Source organism: Fragaria vesca, linkage group LG6 (assembly GCF_000184155.1).
Source record: "Fragaria vesca subsp. vesca linkage group LG6, FraVesHawaii_1.0, whole genome shotgun sequence".
In the NCBI taxonomy this organism is placed as follows: Eukaryota; Viridiplantae; Streptophyta; class Magnoliopsida; order Rosales; family Rosaceae; genus Fragaria; species Fragaria vesca.
In genome coordinates this window covers 6,137,469-6,155,082 of record NC_020496.1, presented here as the reverse complement: position 1 = coordinate 6,155,082, position 17,614 = coordinate 6,137,469, and the positions used below count along the sequence as shown (strand labels likewise).

The 17,614-nt window shown below is 37.7% G+C and overlaps 2 protein-coding genes across 2 annotated transcripts; both read right to left on the bottom strand.

Moving 5' to 3' along the window:
* Window positions 1-1,730: 1,730 nt before the first annotated feature.
* LOC101292135 (histidine biosynthesis bifunctional protein hisIE, chloroplastic-like) lies at window positions 1,731-4,514 on the bottom strand. The gene is made up of 6 exons (XM_004302443.1): window positions 4,277-4,514; window positions 3,327-3,505; window positions 2,649-2,894; window positions 2,462-2,557; window positions 2,211-2,362; window positions 1,731-2,010 (listed from the first exon to the last, which is right to left on the bottom strand). Exons 2-6 carry the CDS (start codon window positions 3,489-3,491, stop codon window positions 1,806-1,808), a joined length of 864 nt encoding a protein of 287 aa, XP_004302491.1. The 5' UTR covers window positions 3,492-3,505; window positions 4,277-4,514; the 3' UTR covers window positions 1,731-1,805.
* Window positions 4,515-11,629: 7,115 nt separating this feature from the next.
* LOC101291841 (c-1-tetrahydrofolate synthase, cytoplasmic-like) lies at window positions 11,630-14,768 on the bottom strand. The gene is made up of 5 exons (XM_004302442.1): window positions 14,516-14,768; window positions 13,655-13,971; window positions 12,484-12,720; window positions 12,230-12,397; window positions 11,630-11,843 (listed from the first exon to the last, which is right to left on the bottom strand). The coding sequence occupies exons 1-5, from the start codon at window positions 14,718-14,720 to the stop codon at window positions 11,673-11,675; spliced, it is 1,098 nt and encodes a 365-aa protein (XP_004302490.1). The 5' UTR covers window positions 14,721-14,768; the 3' UTR covers window positions 11,630-11,672.
* Between the last annotated feature and the right edge of the window lie 2,846 nt (window positions 14,769-17,614).

The following is a 17,614-nucleotide window of genomic DNA, read 5'->3' as shown; positions in this document are numbered from 1 at the left end:
TATCAACTTTAGTTTAATCTACTGCATCTTTATCATGACATGTTTTATCGAATAACTAGCTATCTATGTTTAATAGTTACTGTACTTCTACAGTTGTACTAGCTAGCTTGTGAATTTTGAAAACTTGTATTGGTGATTCGGAGTCGGAATATAACAATATTCATTTGATTATAAATTGAACGATGATAACCAAAAATTTCTAGCAAAAATTAGACGAAATGATATGTAAAAAGAGGTACCAAATAGTAAATGTATATTAATTATATTAAATAACGGAATATTTCATAAATTAAGGACATTTTAGGCAGTTTGGGATGTGTATTAAGTATAATACTGAAATGAAAAACTTGATAGGTGGTGTATTAAGTAAGGGGTGTGTATTAAGATATTAGGGGTGTGTATTTAAAATTTCTCATTCTTTTTTCACCCCATATATATTTTTTTTTCAATTTCAGATTTGCTTTGTTCACCTTACATTCGATCTCTTCTCACCCCACCTATATATTTTTTAATTTTAAATTTACTTTATTCACCGATTTGCAATACACACAATATCAGCCTCTTCCAATAGCCATTGAACTCCAAAAACAAAATGAAATTGAAGAAAACCATAAGATTAATATCATTTGGGTAAGTGAAATCACAATCTGAACAATAAAAATCACATTAAAGTATAAATCTTTATTAAAGAACAAGAAAAAAACTCTCAAATTTAACAACTCATTAGTATTCGTCGACATCAAGATGCATAATATCTGTAAACTCTACTTGGAAAAAGCTCTGACACTGATGAAAAAAAAAATCGAATATATATAAGTGAGTGACTAGACATGGAAATTCACATACAAAATTGATATGAGAAATAATGAGTAAATGGATAGACGAAATATCAACAACAAAAAAAAGATATATAAATAATTCACCTCATCTTTAGTTGAATGCTAGTTTCTTCTTCAGACTTGATAGAAAGATCAAATTTAATAAATTATGAGTTAAAGTTTATAAAGTAAGTGTTTATCTAAAAAAAAAATTGTAATTTGTAACAACTTATCGTACATTAGTCATTCAATAAATCAATAACGTATGAGGTGATTAAGGGCTAGTTTGGTATTACTGTGACTTTATTTTTCTCTTTGTTTTGAATCTCTGCGCTTGCAAATTCTAGGTCCAATTCGAGCCTTGTACAGTTTGCCTCTAATCTCTTCATGTGCAGCAATGCTGCATTCTCATGCTGCTTATGCATTACAGACTTTTGATATTCAAGTACCCAATTGCTTCTGTAGCTGACTATATCATTGGTGTTCTCTAAATTCATCCTTGATCCAAAGGGTTCTTCTATGTTTCACTCTTTTAATGATGATTCAAGTTCTGATATATGAGCATGTAATCCATCGTTCTCCCTCTCAGCTGTTATACTTCAGTTTGCACTTTTCTCAATATTCACTAACTGTATCCATTTTCCTGACCTTACGATCAAAGCTCCAGTTCTAGCCCTATTACTGCAGCTTATAAGCCCTTTATTTGAACCAATGTCTTGTTCCCATGGGACTCCAGAAAACTCATCTCATCTTGTGTCCAAAAATAATGCAGCAAAGTAACCGAACTCTCTGCAATTTTCAGGAAGTATGCAATGATCTCTTTCACGGTTTTACCACAGCTAACATCAGTACCATACAAAACTATTAACTTCAATGCCAAAACACCACATATATATGGTGGTGAAGAATTTTTAATCATAACAAATAGACAATCTAAACTTTGAATGGTATTGCACGTCTCAAAACTTGACAGAATAATGTCCATGTCTAGCCTTGTGTCTTGCGACTTCTCTTTTCCTCGATACCTGACTGAGAAAATCTATGACGTAAAATTTCTAGAACATCTTCCATTTTTCCATCTTTAAGGGCCAGCAGAACCATGGAATGATAAAGCACATCTCCCATCTCTGAGGCAGTACGCGACTTATCCTCATTCTCCTCTAATGTTCGACATAGCTCATCTGCCTCTTCCCTAGAGTAAGAAAAGAAAACCATCAAGTGGACAAAATACAAAAGATAGATTATGTATTAGCGTAGTGTTCCAAGTTTATAAACATACATTGCCAGGCATATTACCTCTCTAATTCCTTTAATAAATTGTTGATTATTTTAAGTACTATCTTTGGAAAATAGAAAGAATATGCAATCATTACAACTCGCATAATGTCATACCTGATTTTTGAACACAACAACTTCTTGTCAAGTAGTAGTCGTCTAGTCCACGAGGGCTTTCCAGTTTGTGGGACTTCAAGTTCTCCTTTTCGCTTTGCAATTGTAGATTCTAAGGAGTTCAGAGTGGTCAATGGGAATTTATCTCCTCTACTCTGTCACAAATAAACTGAATCACTTACAAAACATAGTGTATTTTGATGGAGATGATAGAAAACATAGTAATCTTATTCTAATTATTTAAGGCTGAAAACCTGCTGATCTTCTAACAAATCAATCACTGAGGTGTAATAGCAAGTCTCTGCTCCTGTGTGGCAAGTCGGGCCATCAGGCTTCCCTAGGTATATTATCTGGGAAAAGGTACCAAGCAAAGGTAATAAATACGAGCACGAAAAAGCATATATTAGCATATATGTTCCAACTAATATGCCAAAAACATACAGAGTCCCGATCACAATCAAGGAAGATGTCATGGACATTAATGAAATTACTGGAGGTCTCTCCCTTTGTCCACAGCGTTAATCGCGACCGACTGTAGAATGTGGCCTTACGGGAGGAGATTGTTGTAGCCACTGCTTCCCTGTTTGCAAACCCTTGCATCAAGATGGCTCCTGTGTCAACATTTTGAGCTATGGCAACCGCTAAACCTTTGTCATCCCATTTTACACTGTCTAACACCGTTTCGACCTGAAACCATGTCCAAAGTTTCTATCAAGAAACAGAAAGGACAAAAGATGACTAACAACTGAGATTAATGCATAATCGATTTACATCGGATTAGATATGGCTGAGAAACTATCTTGGCTTTGCTTCTCTATCAAATGATTTTCAGACATGTAACAGTCTCTACCACATCAGGCTTTGGTAGACAGAATATAGTAGACACTATCACTAGTTATAGTGTAGGAGTCTCATTGAAATAGAAGAGGAGACATTGATAAATGATTAATGTAATTCCATGTTATTGTTGACAGGTTCAAGATATGCCGAGTAAAAGAGGAAAACTATCTATTTAATATCATTCACAGGTTTTTAGTTTTAGACACGTACCAGTCCCTACCATATCACAGTGAACAAAACATATCAATAGATTTATGGGATTACTACGTAAATAGGCACCTTTGATTGAAGATGATGGTCTAAGTTCTTGGTGGAAGCATAAACAAGAGAATTGCTCTTTCTTTTGAAATTCACTCTACCATGATTAAATGAAGTAGATATGAAAGGCCGAGACGGGGAAGAAACTCTGACTGATTGCAGACAGTGGAACTGTGAACTTGCCATTCATATGAACCTTCCTGTGACAATGAAAGCAATATGAAACTATTCTCACAAAAAAAAAAGGTCATAATAATTTTAACACGAACACAAAGATAGAAGAGCATTCATATCCGGAATGGATACCTGCAGATAGAACAACATTATAAATATAAACATTAAACACAGGTTGGTACTGTAAGAAAGCAAAGATAGAGCAACCTTTATAGGTAAGAAAGCAACAATACAATAATCACATAAACCTGCCCTTGTAAAGGAATGATGCCATTGACTGAATTTCCTGATAGACATCTACTAAATGGAATTGTTGTAACATGAACCAGATTGAATATGTCAGTCATCAATCTGTCAGTGACTATTTGTGATATTATTGTGCCATTATCTGATTCAAATGTTCTTACTCCATCGAAATGGGCCTGACTAAACCCCCTTCCTCTTATTGTTATCTCTACTGAAACAAATTTCCCCCATATTTCTTTCAAATCCTACTTAAACACACGAAACCAAACCATGCATATATGTTAGTAAAAAGTTCAAGACAAACTGAACCAACAAAACACAAGCTCGCGACTTTACAGAGGCAAATAGCATCCAGAAATGCATAGGCACCGATCAAAAGAGCTATTCCCAAAATATAAAGAAAGCTTATGGCATTGGAGTTCATCTCATTAACACAACACTGTAACCAATCAGAATACTTTCAGTGACCTCACTCGAAACAATAGCAACTATTACCGATGCAATCCTACGAATTCAAACTAGAAAATAAAAACACCAAAAAAAGAGTATACCTGGATAAGAATGAGAAGCTCAGCTAGTTCAAAAAACTTGAAGCAATCCTGGTAGACAAACCAAGATGCAATCCTTGTATCAAAAAGCTTCAAACTTTCATGCACAACTACCAAACCCAGAAAGCAGAGATACAAAAAGTTGATATCAGAATAGATTTTAGTAAAATTTGACACAGTTTGACACAATTGTAGTAACAGTGCCGCCGGCGGCGGAGGGCTTATGTTAATTTTGTTTCCCAACCCTTTTTCTCAAATCTAACGTTAACAGACAACATTCAGTTAGTCAGATGAAAAGGATTGACTCAAACTTGTTACACAAATGGATAGTTAGATTGTGATTTTTTATTTTTTTTTAGCACGTTGCCATTTGATTTAACGGCATAATCTCTCCTTTAGTAAGTATGAGATTATGAATTCGACTTACGTAGTTGTAATATTTGAGTTGTTTACCTGATAAAAAAAGGGAAAACGCCCTAATGCCCAAATATTTAAAAACTAAAACCCATTTTAATGAAAATCTTATTCTTATGCCCATTCTAATTATTTTTTAAAAAAGACGTTATTACCATGTCTCTAAACCCACTCAAATCTCATCTCTTTCTCCATCTCTCTATCCCGATATGGTTTTCTCTCTCTCTCTCTCTCTCCACCATCATCACTCGCTGTTCTCATCCTTAGATTCCAAACCTCACAACCGCCGCCACAGCAGGCAACGATCACCATAGCCTCACCATTGTCCTCCTCCGCTGCAGCCGCCAGTTGTTCCATGGCGGCCGTAGCTCGAGCTTTCACCCCCACCTTCTCCGCTTTCCCGCCACCTCCTCGCCCGCCCCTTACTCCCCTCCTTCCAACGCCGTCATCTCTCCTCCACGCTCCGATGCCTCATCTCCGGCGTCGACGACGGTGGCGTCTCCGACGAGTTCGCCTCCACTCGGAAGTCTGGCCTCGACCGCGGATTCTCCGTCATCACCAACATGCTCAAGCGGATTGAGCCGCTTGACAGCTCTGTCATCTCCAAAGGCGTATCGGATTCCGCTAAGGACTCGATGAAGCAGACCATCTCTACTATGCTGGGGCTGCTTCGATCCGATCAGTTCTCCGTCACTGTTAGGGTTTCCAGAGCTCCGCTAGATCGTCTCCTTGCCTCTTCCATTATCACCGGGTAATTATTGATTGTGATAGATGAGCAAATGGTTTAGTCTATTTTTGGGTTATAACTTGCTGAAGTAGTGAAATTTGTATTGGATCTATGATTGTATGTGTTTTGAATGATTATTGGGGGTCAATAAAAGTCACTGAGAGTTGGTAATTTTTTTTTAAGGTTTCTTTTTTGTTGGAATCACCTTCTACTTATTCTTCTTCTACTATTTTCTTCGTTCTTCTGTGTTTTTATTGATTATTGAGGATATTAACCCGATTATTGGGGTCAGTAATTTGATTATTAGAGTCAGTAACTTGATTATTTTCTAGTATTTCTTCTGTTCTATTACATTAAACTGAAATAAGTAGATTATTGTGGGCCAGTAACTAATTATTGGGGGTCAATAACTAATTATTGGGGATCAGTAACTCAGTTACTAGGGGTCAGTAACTGGTTACTAGGGGTCAGTAACTACTTATCGTGGGTCAGTAACTGGTTACTGGGGGTCAGTAACTAGTTACAGGGGAAATTCCAGTGACCGAAGTCCGACGGTCGGGGAAATTCCGGTGACCGAAGTTTGACGGCCGATGAGATTCCGGCCAAGTATTCTCTCTTTCATTTTCTCTCTCTCTATGCATGTTTAAGGGGTGAGGGCAAAATAGTCTTAAAATAATATGTTTGTTAAGAGTTTAGTAAAGATTTGTCCATTTGGGCATAAAAATGGTTACCTTATATTGAAATGGGCTAATGAAAAAGATTGTCATTGGAATGAGAAATGAGGGGTTTAAATTAGTACTAAATGGGCATTTTCCCATAAAAAAATAATAATGAATTCAATAGATCGCTTATTGATTAAATTTAGAAAAACCCCAGATAGAAGAGCCCCCTAATTGTTTTGAGGTTATTATATGGTTGATATTATATAGATCGTCTAGGATCGTTCGAGTTTTTATAGCTAGTTTTCCATGGTTCAAATTTTTTCGTGGTCTGGAAGGGCAGATCGTGTTAATGTTATCTTCAGTGATTAATATATGACATCATGTTCTTTCTGAAAAACAAAATATATACATATATATATACACACACACACACGGATCCGTTCAGAAGAGGACGTTCGCACCGCTCTTAAAGTGTGGACGTCTCTTCGTTCTCCATCGTCCGGCGCCGGCGACGCCTCTCCTCTTGCCGGATGACAGCAGAGGCATCCCCGATGACTTTACCATGAAGAGGAAGACCATGAAGATCAGATTTGAAGGTCTGGGCAACAACCTTCACCCAAAACTTTAGACAAGAATAGTGGCGATTGCAAACTAGTATAGTCCACCAGCAAGAGGAAAGTCACTATCGAGGTATGGTGTCCGCTCGGCAAGAGGAGAGGCGTCGCCAGTGTCGGACGGTGGAGAACGGAGAGGCATCCACACTTTAAAGGCGGTGCAGACATTCGCCTCTTATCCGGCCTATATAATCTATTGATATATATCAATAGATTATAATCATTATATAATCAACTTTCACACTTCCTCAAACTAGTGAAAATCTATGTTGCATGGAATCAGAAGCGGAAATGTGGAAGCGAGGAAGCGTTTTTTTTCAAAATTTATTGGAAGCGGAAAAGTTTTGGAAGCGTCAGAATATAATAATATATATATATATTTAATTATACAAAAATAAATAAATAGCAAATTCAAAGTCATTGTCAAATTCATAGCAAAATCAAAAGAGGAGAGAAAGTCGAGGTCAATGTCGAAGTGAGAGGTAAAGTGCGACTATGGGAGACTGGGAGGAGATAAATGAATTAGATTAGGTTTTAATCAAAATGACCAATTTGCCCGTATTTTCTTTCACCCTTAGTTTGGAAGCGCACACTTCCATAACGCTTCCAAAACACTCTTTTTCCAGAATCACACTTCCTAGCGCTTCCATCGCGCTTCCGCTTCGGAAGAGCGCGCGAAGCGTGATGAAAGGCAAGATTCCGTGCTTCCTAGGTGAAAATAACACTAACGCTTTGTGTTACTGCTCATATAAACTAATCCTCGCAACGTGTGGTTCTCGGATAATCTAAAGCTGTGTTCTTCTCCTTCAATCAGATTGGCATAACTTCGAGTTTCCGGTACGTGGTTCAAGTTGAACCAAATTGCTATAATCTTTTAAGGAAATCAAGCGGCTAGTTAACTTAAGATAATGGTATCAAACCCTTTACTCCCTAATTTCATGCTACTTGTGGAAAGGCAACTGAGGTCCAAAAAGAGTATACATTCATTATCCTGGAAAAACATGCCATGCTCCCATTCACCACATGTAACACCCCAATCCCTGAATCCAAAGTGATCACGACGCAACTAATGAAACATTCTGTTCTGCAATTTAGGGTGTAATCTTGTGTCCATTCTTTCTATCATAATCTTTTAACACCCATATTTTGATATCCCTCGTTCCACCTTATGATGGTGAAGCATGCACTAATGCCATAGATCGTCTTAGAGTAAGCAAGTGTAAGTCTAAGTAGTTCAAGTGTTTCTTCGAGCTCTGTAACAAGGGATGAGGAGTCCAACATAACTCTTCTTTCTTGAAGTCGAAAGAAATTATATGGCATGTTCCTTCACTTCCTTTTGTTATGAAGTTACCATAAATCAGCCAATGCATGTCTCTATACGCACATACATTCTTCACATGGAATAAATTTCCAGGAGGAACTGAGGGTATCTCTCGCCATGAGCTTGTGCCTAATACAAGAACTTTTGCTCCAAAGCAGCTTTCGGTACCGCTACCATTAGAAACTCTGGAAACATGAACAATCTTGTAGGTATTGGTCATACTATCAAATCCCATACCATACCAATCACACTATACTTTAAAAAACTTGACACACTTGTTAACTTCATTCATAGGGAGCCTTAGAACTTCTCCCTTATGATTGAACAAGAAGTAAACTCCAAGGCTGCGATCAGACATGTTCCGAAAGCAAAACAAGTTGCAGAAAACAAAATCTATTATGTAAGCTGTGTAGTCAGTCCAGTTTGATGAGGAGACATTGAGTGAATATATATTGTCCTTTAGTCACATCCCTGCCATCGTATTTCATTGGTTGCAACACCCATATAAAGGGAACTACGATCACTAAACTGCCTCGGCCCAGAAAAGGACATGAACTTAGGCATTTGAGCAACATTGTTGGGAGTGATGAGTAAACGGTTGTGAAGTTTAACAAAAGAGAGGTCATCAACTATTTTTAACAAGGCCTTAGAGACGGTGTTTGAGCCCAATTTTAGTATACCAGTTATCTTGTAATGAGTTAGCCCATGGACCGATAAATACGGTCCAAATATCTGTATATATATTATTTCTTATCCATTGGGTAATTATTGGCGGAAGATTGCAAGATAGCTCTGAGATATTGTTTCATGGTTTGATTACGAAAATATCTATCCTGATTTGATTAGAGATCTGATTGCCTTGGTATGCAAGTCATTCACGAACATGTCTTCTATATAAGAGGTTCTAGCGAACAAAGAAAAGGAGGACAATTCAACAAACCTTAGCACACCTGCAAATTGGAAGCCTCTCCAGGAGCAACCAATCTACCAAAAAGCCTCTCCAAGAGCACTATCAAGCCCGCTAGTCGGCAAAATCCCGCTTCACTCACACACCAAAAGCTCGCCAGTTGGCAAAGACCGCCCCCAGTTCATAAAGTCTCATCACGAGCACAAATCCGTCCTATTGTTAGAGATCACATCTCTAGCAAATATCTTTTTAATTTTGTTACTGAGTAAATCCTAAGGATTTGTCCTAGGTCGTGTGAAAGAACCTGGTAGCAGGATTGACTGTTTCTGCTCGCAATCATTTGAAGAGAAGTCGGAAGACGCGTGAACGTTCAAAATCAAGACAGTCACACCGCCTCAAGGTGTTGGCACGCCATCCACAAGACAGTTGTTCGAAGGACCTGAAAATCCACCCTGAACATTTTGGCACACCCGCCAACCGGACATATCAGTGGCAAGATTGCGTCTGATAATATTTACAATAGAGAATATCCTAAGTGTTCCTTATCGGAACATTCGCACTGCAAGCCTCATAACTCGTTGAGATGCAAGGGGTTGACTATTAAGAAAGTTAACCAGCGTTTCGGTGTAGAAACGATAACTGGAGGGTCCGGAGTCGAGAAACCTGTTTCTCAACTACAACTACTTGGCATAGTGGCAAAGATGGACCAGATATCTGCGGACATGCAGAATATGAAAGAAGAATTGAACTGAAAGCATGAAGAGGCGAATTCTGGGATTGCTAACCTTTCTGAAGCAAGCAGATGGACTATGTTGCAGGTATACAAGAAAGGTTAGCGATCCTAGAATTCGCCTTCTCATGCTTTCGGATTAATTGTTCTTTCATAATCTGCATGTCCGCGCGTAGATATCTGGTCCATCTTTGCCACTATATCAAATAGTTGTAGTTGAGAAATAGGTTTCTTGACTCCGGACCCTCCAGTCATCGTTTCTACACCGAAACGCTGGTTAACTTGCTCGATAGTCAACCCCTTACACTTCAACGGGTTACAAGGCTTGCAGTGCGAATGTTCCAATAATGAACAATTAGGATATTCTCTATTGTAAATATTATCAGATGCAATCTTGCCACTGATATGTCCCGCTGGCAGGCGTGCCAAAATGTTTTGAGGTGGATTTTCAGGTCCTTTGAACAACCGTCTTGTGGATGGCGTGCCAACACCTTGAGGTGGTGCGATCGTCTTGATTTTGAACATTCGCGCATCTTCCGACTTCTCTTCAAATGATTGCGAGCAGGAAAGGTCAATCCTGCTACCGGGTTCTTTCACGACCTAGGACATATCCTTAGGATTTACTCAGCAACAAAATTAAAAAGACATTTGCTAGAGATGTGATCTCTAACAATGGGGCGGACTTGTGCTCGTGATGAGGCTTTATGAACTGGGGGCGGTCTTTGCCGACTGGCGGGCTTGATGGTGTTCCTAGAGAGGCTTTTTGGTAGATTGGGTGCTCCTGGAGAGACTTCCAATTTGCAGGTGTGCTAGGGTTTGTTGAATTCTTTTTTCGCTAGAACCTCTTATATAGAAGACATGTTCGCGAATGACTTGCATACCAAGGCAATCAGATCTCTAATCAAATCAGGAAAGATATTTTTCTAATCAAACCATGAAACAATATCTTAGAGATATCCTGCAATCTTCCACCAGTAATTACCCGACGGATAAGAAAGAATATACAAATATTTGGACAGCATTTATCAGTCCATGAGCTAACTCATTACAAGATAACCGGTTTACTAAAATTGGGCTCAAACACACGGATCGAATGCAATAGAGTGACTCGGCTGACAATCTCAGAAAGACGATGATGATGAGGATATCCGAGGGCAATTGTAAGAGGTCCATCACCTATCAGGTTAGCATTGTTGCTGCTCTTGAAGTTTCCATTCCTTTTTTTTTTTTTTTCTTCATAGTAATGCAAAATCTTTCCTCATAGGTGTAGGAAACCCAAATCCTATAGAGCAGATGTTACGAAATCCGATTGGGACTTGGTGTTCATATTGGACACTGTGAGTGAAGCTGAAGGTGGATATCATTGGAACCTACTTGCATTTGAGAGAAGCATCGACAAATTTGTTCTTCACTGAGGATGGAATTAACGTCCCGCCAAACAACTCTATAATGCTGTTAAGAAATTTATATGGTTATGATTGTGGCATGTATGTGTTGGCCATTGCAAGGATAATATGCAGCTGGTATGGACGTAAAGATAAAGATGGAGATGGTATGTGGTTCTACTTCTCTGCTGTGAAAGAACAAGTCACTCACTCAATCAGCTGTTGCGAGGTGAGATCTTGGGGGTTTTGGTTTGAGGTTCATCAAGTGAGCTTTAAGTAGGCTTTCTTTAAGTCTAGAACTTGACATATAGTCAGCAGTGAGGTTAGTCATTAAAAGATAAGACATATCTACTTCCCTTTACTCTTAATAACCTAGGAACAGAAAACCTATGCAAGTTGAAGCATTTTACTACTTAGTTGAGTTAGTTCACTTGGTAATTGACCCAATGCATACGTATCAGGAAAGATCTAGGCATTTGAAAATCGTGGAATTACACATTGAGTAACTAAATTAGTTACACATTAGTAGTGCTCAAAGTTAAAAAAGGGGCCAAGTATCAAGCCCAGTAGTTCCCTCACTAAGACCTCAAAACAGTATTTCAACTACATGGAGAAAGCTATACATGAGAAAATTATAGTTCAGGTAAAGGCATAGGCTCGCTTTGCTGAATCAAGTGTGTTTGATAGAAGCATAGCAATTGTCATAGGTCCAACACCTCCAGGAACTGGGGTAATGGCTGATACCACCCGCACTGCTTCTTCATAGCAAACATCTCCTATGAGACGATAACCTCGCTCACAGCTAGGGTCCTGCCAATACAAATTGTGTTTAGTCAGGTAGTTGGTGTCATTCAACATGTTAGCGCAAGACAATTTCTACTTGTACTATAACAGTTTGATTAATTGTACGATCTTCAACCTTTCAAAATCAACCTACACAAGAGAAACTAAACGCTCACATGCAATGGATGCAATAGTTAAAGTGTTCGTAGAAAAGGTTTCCTTTCTATCCAAACAGTAGAAACACTGTACTCCTTAATTTTCTATTACATTACATTATTATTCATTTCCCTTAACAGATAAAATTCCATTTCTTTACTGCAAAACATGGCATTGGCCACCAAAATTTCAACTGAAATTAGTAGAATCAAAACTCTTTTAAACATTATAATCCAGAACAAATGTAGACTATTTACCTCAACTGGATTGGTCCCAACATCAATGACAACTGCTCCAGGTTTTAGCCAATTTCCACGGACAAGATTAGGCACTCCTGCAGCTGTGACCACAATGTCAGCTTCACAGGTGATATGTTCTGGGTTCTTTGTGAACGCATGTACGATACTGACTGTTGCATGGTGTCTCTGCACAACAATTTGTAGGCAAAACATTATCAACGTATACTTCTTCTTTTTTTCTCTCTATCATTTCAAAAGGAATGTGACATTACCTGCAAAAGCAATGATGCGGGCAATCCAACAATATTACTTCTGCCAATGACAGCAGCTTTCTTCCCAACTATTTCCACACCAGACCTGAGCAACAACTCAATGCAACCCTTTGGAGTGCACGGAATAAACATAGGCTCCCTTCCTCTCATGGCCAGATTTCCGATATTAATTGGATGGAAGCCATCCACGTCTTTCTCTGGACTCAGCACATCCATAATCTTCCTCTCATCCAAATGCTGTCCCAGACAGTTTGTTGTAAGTCATCCATACAACAGCAGCAAGTTCTGACATGTAATGCATCAAACCTCAACTATTTAGTTGCCAGGCATGTGATCTAAGAGACATACCTATCCACTAGGGTGTTCATGGGTCAGGTCCTAAGTTGTGGTTTAGGATGGAGGGTTCTCTTCATCCAATTCGACAATGTCAGGTTGGGACCTAAAAGCCTAAAACCAGCCTTTGGACCGGTGAACCCCAAATACCCAAACTTCGAATTGCATAGGTTCATATATTTTACAGATACCATTTTACTTGAAAGTTCAAAGATTTAATGGGAAATAGACAAATAGTTCCTAATATAAATGTGCAGTAGAAGCAAAAAAAAAAAAAAAGACGGAAAAGGGTGAAAGTGCAGACACCCAAAGTGATACTTATACCCTTCCAAGGACATAAATCCGCAACGAGGCAAGCATTCATCAACAGAAAAGAAATCTCAAATGCAAACTAATCTAAAAATAAAGAAGAATTTAAAATTAATTCAGAAAGCTTCTAACTGTGGGGTGGTTGTCCTAAAGATTTAGGCTTCCAATAATAGGCATTCCGTGAGTTTGGTTTAGGTAAAGTGTCTATTAAGAACTATAAAAATTTGTTACATCAATCTCAATCAAATTATCTGTCTAGTTGATTTAAGTGTTCTAACTATTCAAGTTTTCTTGGCTTATATCCAGGAAATTATAAACTGCATTTGGGGAGGGCGGAAGGTGGTTAAATTATAATTATAATTTCCAGAAGGACTACCATGCAGCAGATTCTGACATTCTTCGAAAGAGGTAGAACATAACAGAAATAAAATCAATGTCACAGAGAGATTTGGGATAATTTATAACTTCACTTCTATATGCATATAATGAAGGCTGAATAAATGAGTATTGGCACAGATTAAGAAATTACTTGTGGTAGAGGAAGTTGCACGAGAATACCATGAACAGTGGGATCCACATCAAACTTTGACAAAGCTTTAAGAAGCTGATCTTTTGTACAATGCTCTGGCAGGTGAGCCACATTTGATTTGATTCCAACTTCTTCACAAGCCATCATCTTGTTCCGGACATAAGTCTCAGAGTCTCTTCTCTGACCAACCATAATTACACCCAACCCAGGAACCATTCCAATGCTCTCTTTCATCCTTCTTACCTCACTCCCTATTCTTGACCTAATATCATCCGCGATAGACTTCCCATCAATAACAGCAGCAGTCTGCTCATGGGCTATGGTCGGCATACAAAAAACCAGGGACCAAATAAGTATCACCAAATTGTTCAAAAAGGGTTTTCAGCTTCACTAACACAGATTGACTATCACACATTATAATTCAAAAGCATAAAGTTACAAAGGATTACAGCTTTATCATAACTGGGCAGGGCTCAGCATATATATTCTTTAACATCAATCAAACTGGCTAAGAATTGGGTTTTCTCCATACCATCACAACATAGTGGTTTAACCACAAGCAATATAATCAAAAACCAAACAAAATGTCACAGATTAACACACCCAGAAGCAAAATGATCAAATATAACACATTATTCTTGAAACTTATCAAAAAAAAAACGCATTATTCTTGAAAAGCACAAACTTGCAAAAGATTACAGCTTAAAGTTGCAAAAGATTAAAGCTTTATTAGTATATTCATAATTTTAACACCAAACAAATTGGTCAAGAACTGGGTTTTCTGCAGAGCATCACATAGTAATATACCCAGAAGCAAAACAATCAAAGATTCAAAAAGCAGGAACTTGGTGGGAAACTTACAGCAGTTGATAGGAAAATCAAAATGGGAAGAGGGTGGATAAGGAGTCCAATCATCAGGAATGTCTAGAGAGACAAGAGGAGGAGATATGATAATTTGGCGGGAGGGGGATATTTCGTCGTTTAAGGTGTTGAGGGCTCTGGTTCTCCATGGAAGCCTCCTCATTCTGAGTCCATTGCGCCATGACAATGCCACTCCAGGCATCATTGTGGTTTTTGCGGTCTCTTCTGACCCCCTAAACTCGTAATATGTAATAATTCTGAGCCTCCTTTCTTTGCGCTTCACCATTACTAGTCCAGAGGCCCAAAATGACATATCAATCCTCTACAATTGGGCCCTTATCAAAAACATCTGGTTACATCTTAATGATAAAAGATAAGCATCCTCTAAAATGATAAACATAGTTAAGTCCATGATAGCGGTGCAGCTGTTGGTTTCGTTAGGCCATCTCCAGTAACAGAGGCTATAGAGCCAAATCCTAAATTTTAGCCTTATTTTGATCTCCAACAAGAACTCAGAAGAGGGCTAAATGGCCATAAAATGGCCATCAAAAGAGCCAAACATAGCCCTTTGGCTAGCCCGAGCCAAACCAAATTGTGGTCCCAAATGAAATTAAAAAAACTAAAAGTATGTATGTTGGTTGATTGATGAATACTCAAATTATAACAATTGTCAACTTTCTATTGGATTATTTCATTCTCATCTCATTACAACCGGTAAATTTTCTCAACCCAAAATTCATATGGCTAATATCTTATTTTATTAATATAATAGTTAATTTAAATATTAGTAATTTGGTCCAAATTCAAATAATGTTCTAATAAAATAAATCTATAAGTGAGAAATTATATGGTACTTACCCGTATGTGATACAATGTGACAATATATTTGTTTAAAGTGAAAAATATTAAAAAGTATAATGTAAAATCATAAAATATTCAAAAGAGCTAAAATTTGGCCCTCTCTTATTAGAAATAATTTAGAAGTCTATAAATAAAAAATAATATTTTTGAGGGCTAAATTATAGCACTGGCCCCAATATAGCCCTCTCCTGCTGGAGATGGCCTTATTAGAGATCATATTGGTTCCCCTCTTTTCGCAACTTCAAAGCACTTAGAGAGTTGAGAATCACTATAGTACTAGTTGTGGAAGATGTAGCTCTCAAAGATAGTTTAGCTTGTGTCAATTAAAAAGATTTCAAAGAATGGTAGATGTGACCCCTTTGCAGACTTCACAAGATTGTCCATGATATGAAAACTCAGCTCGAATTATTTTGAAACAATCTATTTCAAACATGTGTTTTGGGAAGCCAACTTTGTAGCTAATGCTCTAACTAATCTAAGAAGCTCTTGTAATAGTAGTCGATCTACCAATACGGTTCCAACAGAGACTGTTTATGTCATCTTATTTGACAATGTAAATTGTGGATGCCCTTGAGGCTTCACTATCTAATATATATTTATTTTATAAAAAAAAAGTTAGTGCTCATTAATTACACTTATATAAATCCGAATGTGCATGTTCTATAGTTGGAAATCTAATGTTTCTCATCTTATGTCACGTTGCATTTGAGTCATTCACATTTGATACATGATTCACTACATAAATTACCCATGATTAATTACATACCAAATTTTGTGTAATCAAACACACCACCCACTCTCAAAATAAGTGTATATGCATTGAATTGTTTTTACTCTGTGGTTCTCACCATAACATGTGACTACATGAGATGCATTACAACTCACACAACTCATTTTATGTCTCCTTAACAAAAAAAAAAAAAAAACTCATCTTATGTCATGTGATAGAGGCCACTATATCCATATATATGCATGCAACATAATTGGCTCATCATTTACACTTGCATAAACCCAAATGCGAATGTCCTACAATTGTGAACCTGATCGTTCATCTTATGTCATTTTAAATTGTATCTACTCATTCACATACAATAGGTTTCATCTGTATGAGAAATTTTTCTATCCTCGGAGGACCACGTCAGCATGCCTAGTGGTCTTCCCTGACCAATAGGAAACTACCATGTATTATTTTTTTACGTATCATAATAGGGTAAAACAATTACTGTATTTAAGTTAAGTAAATAAACCTTGAACCCTAAATTCCTAGAGGACAGAAAAATTTCTCCTCATGTATTAATTACCCAAATTTCTTACCATGTATATGAAATCTACATTATTTCATATACACTCATTTCCCATTGCTATGAGTTATAATAGGTACAACAATTCTACACTTCTGAATCTCAGCATCACAGGTTCAGAGAAAGCTTTGCACAACTACAAAATGGAAACACTGGTTATCTTATAAGAAAATGTGAATGTAATAGTTTTGTATTGATCAGTATAATAGTACAACGATTTGGTATATATACATCTAACAAGGAGTTCTATTTTAGCAAAGCACAATTACACACAATCACACACAATCAAGATCCTATAAACATTCACTGACATGATCACTGATCCACTATTTCCTCCACCATATCTTCAATACTTGAATGTATAACAGTGGATCACTTCTTTCCTTTAATACTCCCCCTCAAGTTGGAGTGTGTATGTCAATCACACCTAACTTGCGAAGGTGTGCATGGAAGGCTGGTGCACGCAAAGGTTTAGTGAACAAGTCTGCAACTTGATTTCCAGTTTGCAGATAAGCAGTCTTAACTTCACCCTTCTGAATTCTCTCACGAAACATATGACAGTCTAACTCAATGTGCTTTGTTCGCTCATGGTACACTGGATTTGCTGCAATGTGTAAGGCCGCTTGGTTGTCACAGAAGAACTTTGTTGCCTCAGGATGTTGCACCTGCAAGTCTTTCAATAAGTATCTTAACCAACTGAGTTCACAAGTAGTTGCTGCCATAGAACAGTATTCAGCTTCAGCAGATGATCTTGAAACTGTGACTTGTTTCTTGCTCTTCCATGACACAAGTGACTTGCCAAGAAAAATACAGTACGCTGTTACTGATCTTCATGTAATGGGGCACCTTGCCTAGTCTGCATCGCAATAGGCTGCCAACTGAGATGAACTGTCTGAAGGAAATAATAAGCCTTGTCCAAGGACAGCCTTAAGGTATT

Coding starts and splice junctions, on each gene's coding strand:
- LOC101292135 (XM_004302443.1), bottom strand. CDS start 3,491: ATGGCAAGTTCACAGTTCCACTGTCTGCAATCAGTCAGAGTTTCTTCC. Junction 2,895..3,326: donor ACCATCATCTTCAATCAAAG/GTGCCTATTTAC, acceptor ACATGGTTTCAG/GTCGAAACGGTGTTAGACAG. Junction 2,558..2,648: donor TTGATTGTGATCGGGACTCT/GTATGTTTTTGG, acceptor ACCTTTTCCCAG/ATAATATACCTAGGGAAGCC.
- LOC101291841 (XM_004302442.1), bottom strand. CDS start 14,720: ATGATGCCTGGAGTGGCATTGTCATGGCGCAATGGACTCAGAATGAGG. Junction 12,398..12,483: donor CCGCATCATTGCTTTTGCAG/GTAATGTCACAT, acceptor ATTGTTGTGCAG/AGACACCATGCAACAGTCAG. Junction 11,844..12,229: donor TTGGGACCAATCCAGTTGAG/GTAAATAGTCTA, acceptor TTGTATTGGCAG/GACCCTAGCTGTGAGCGAGG.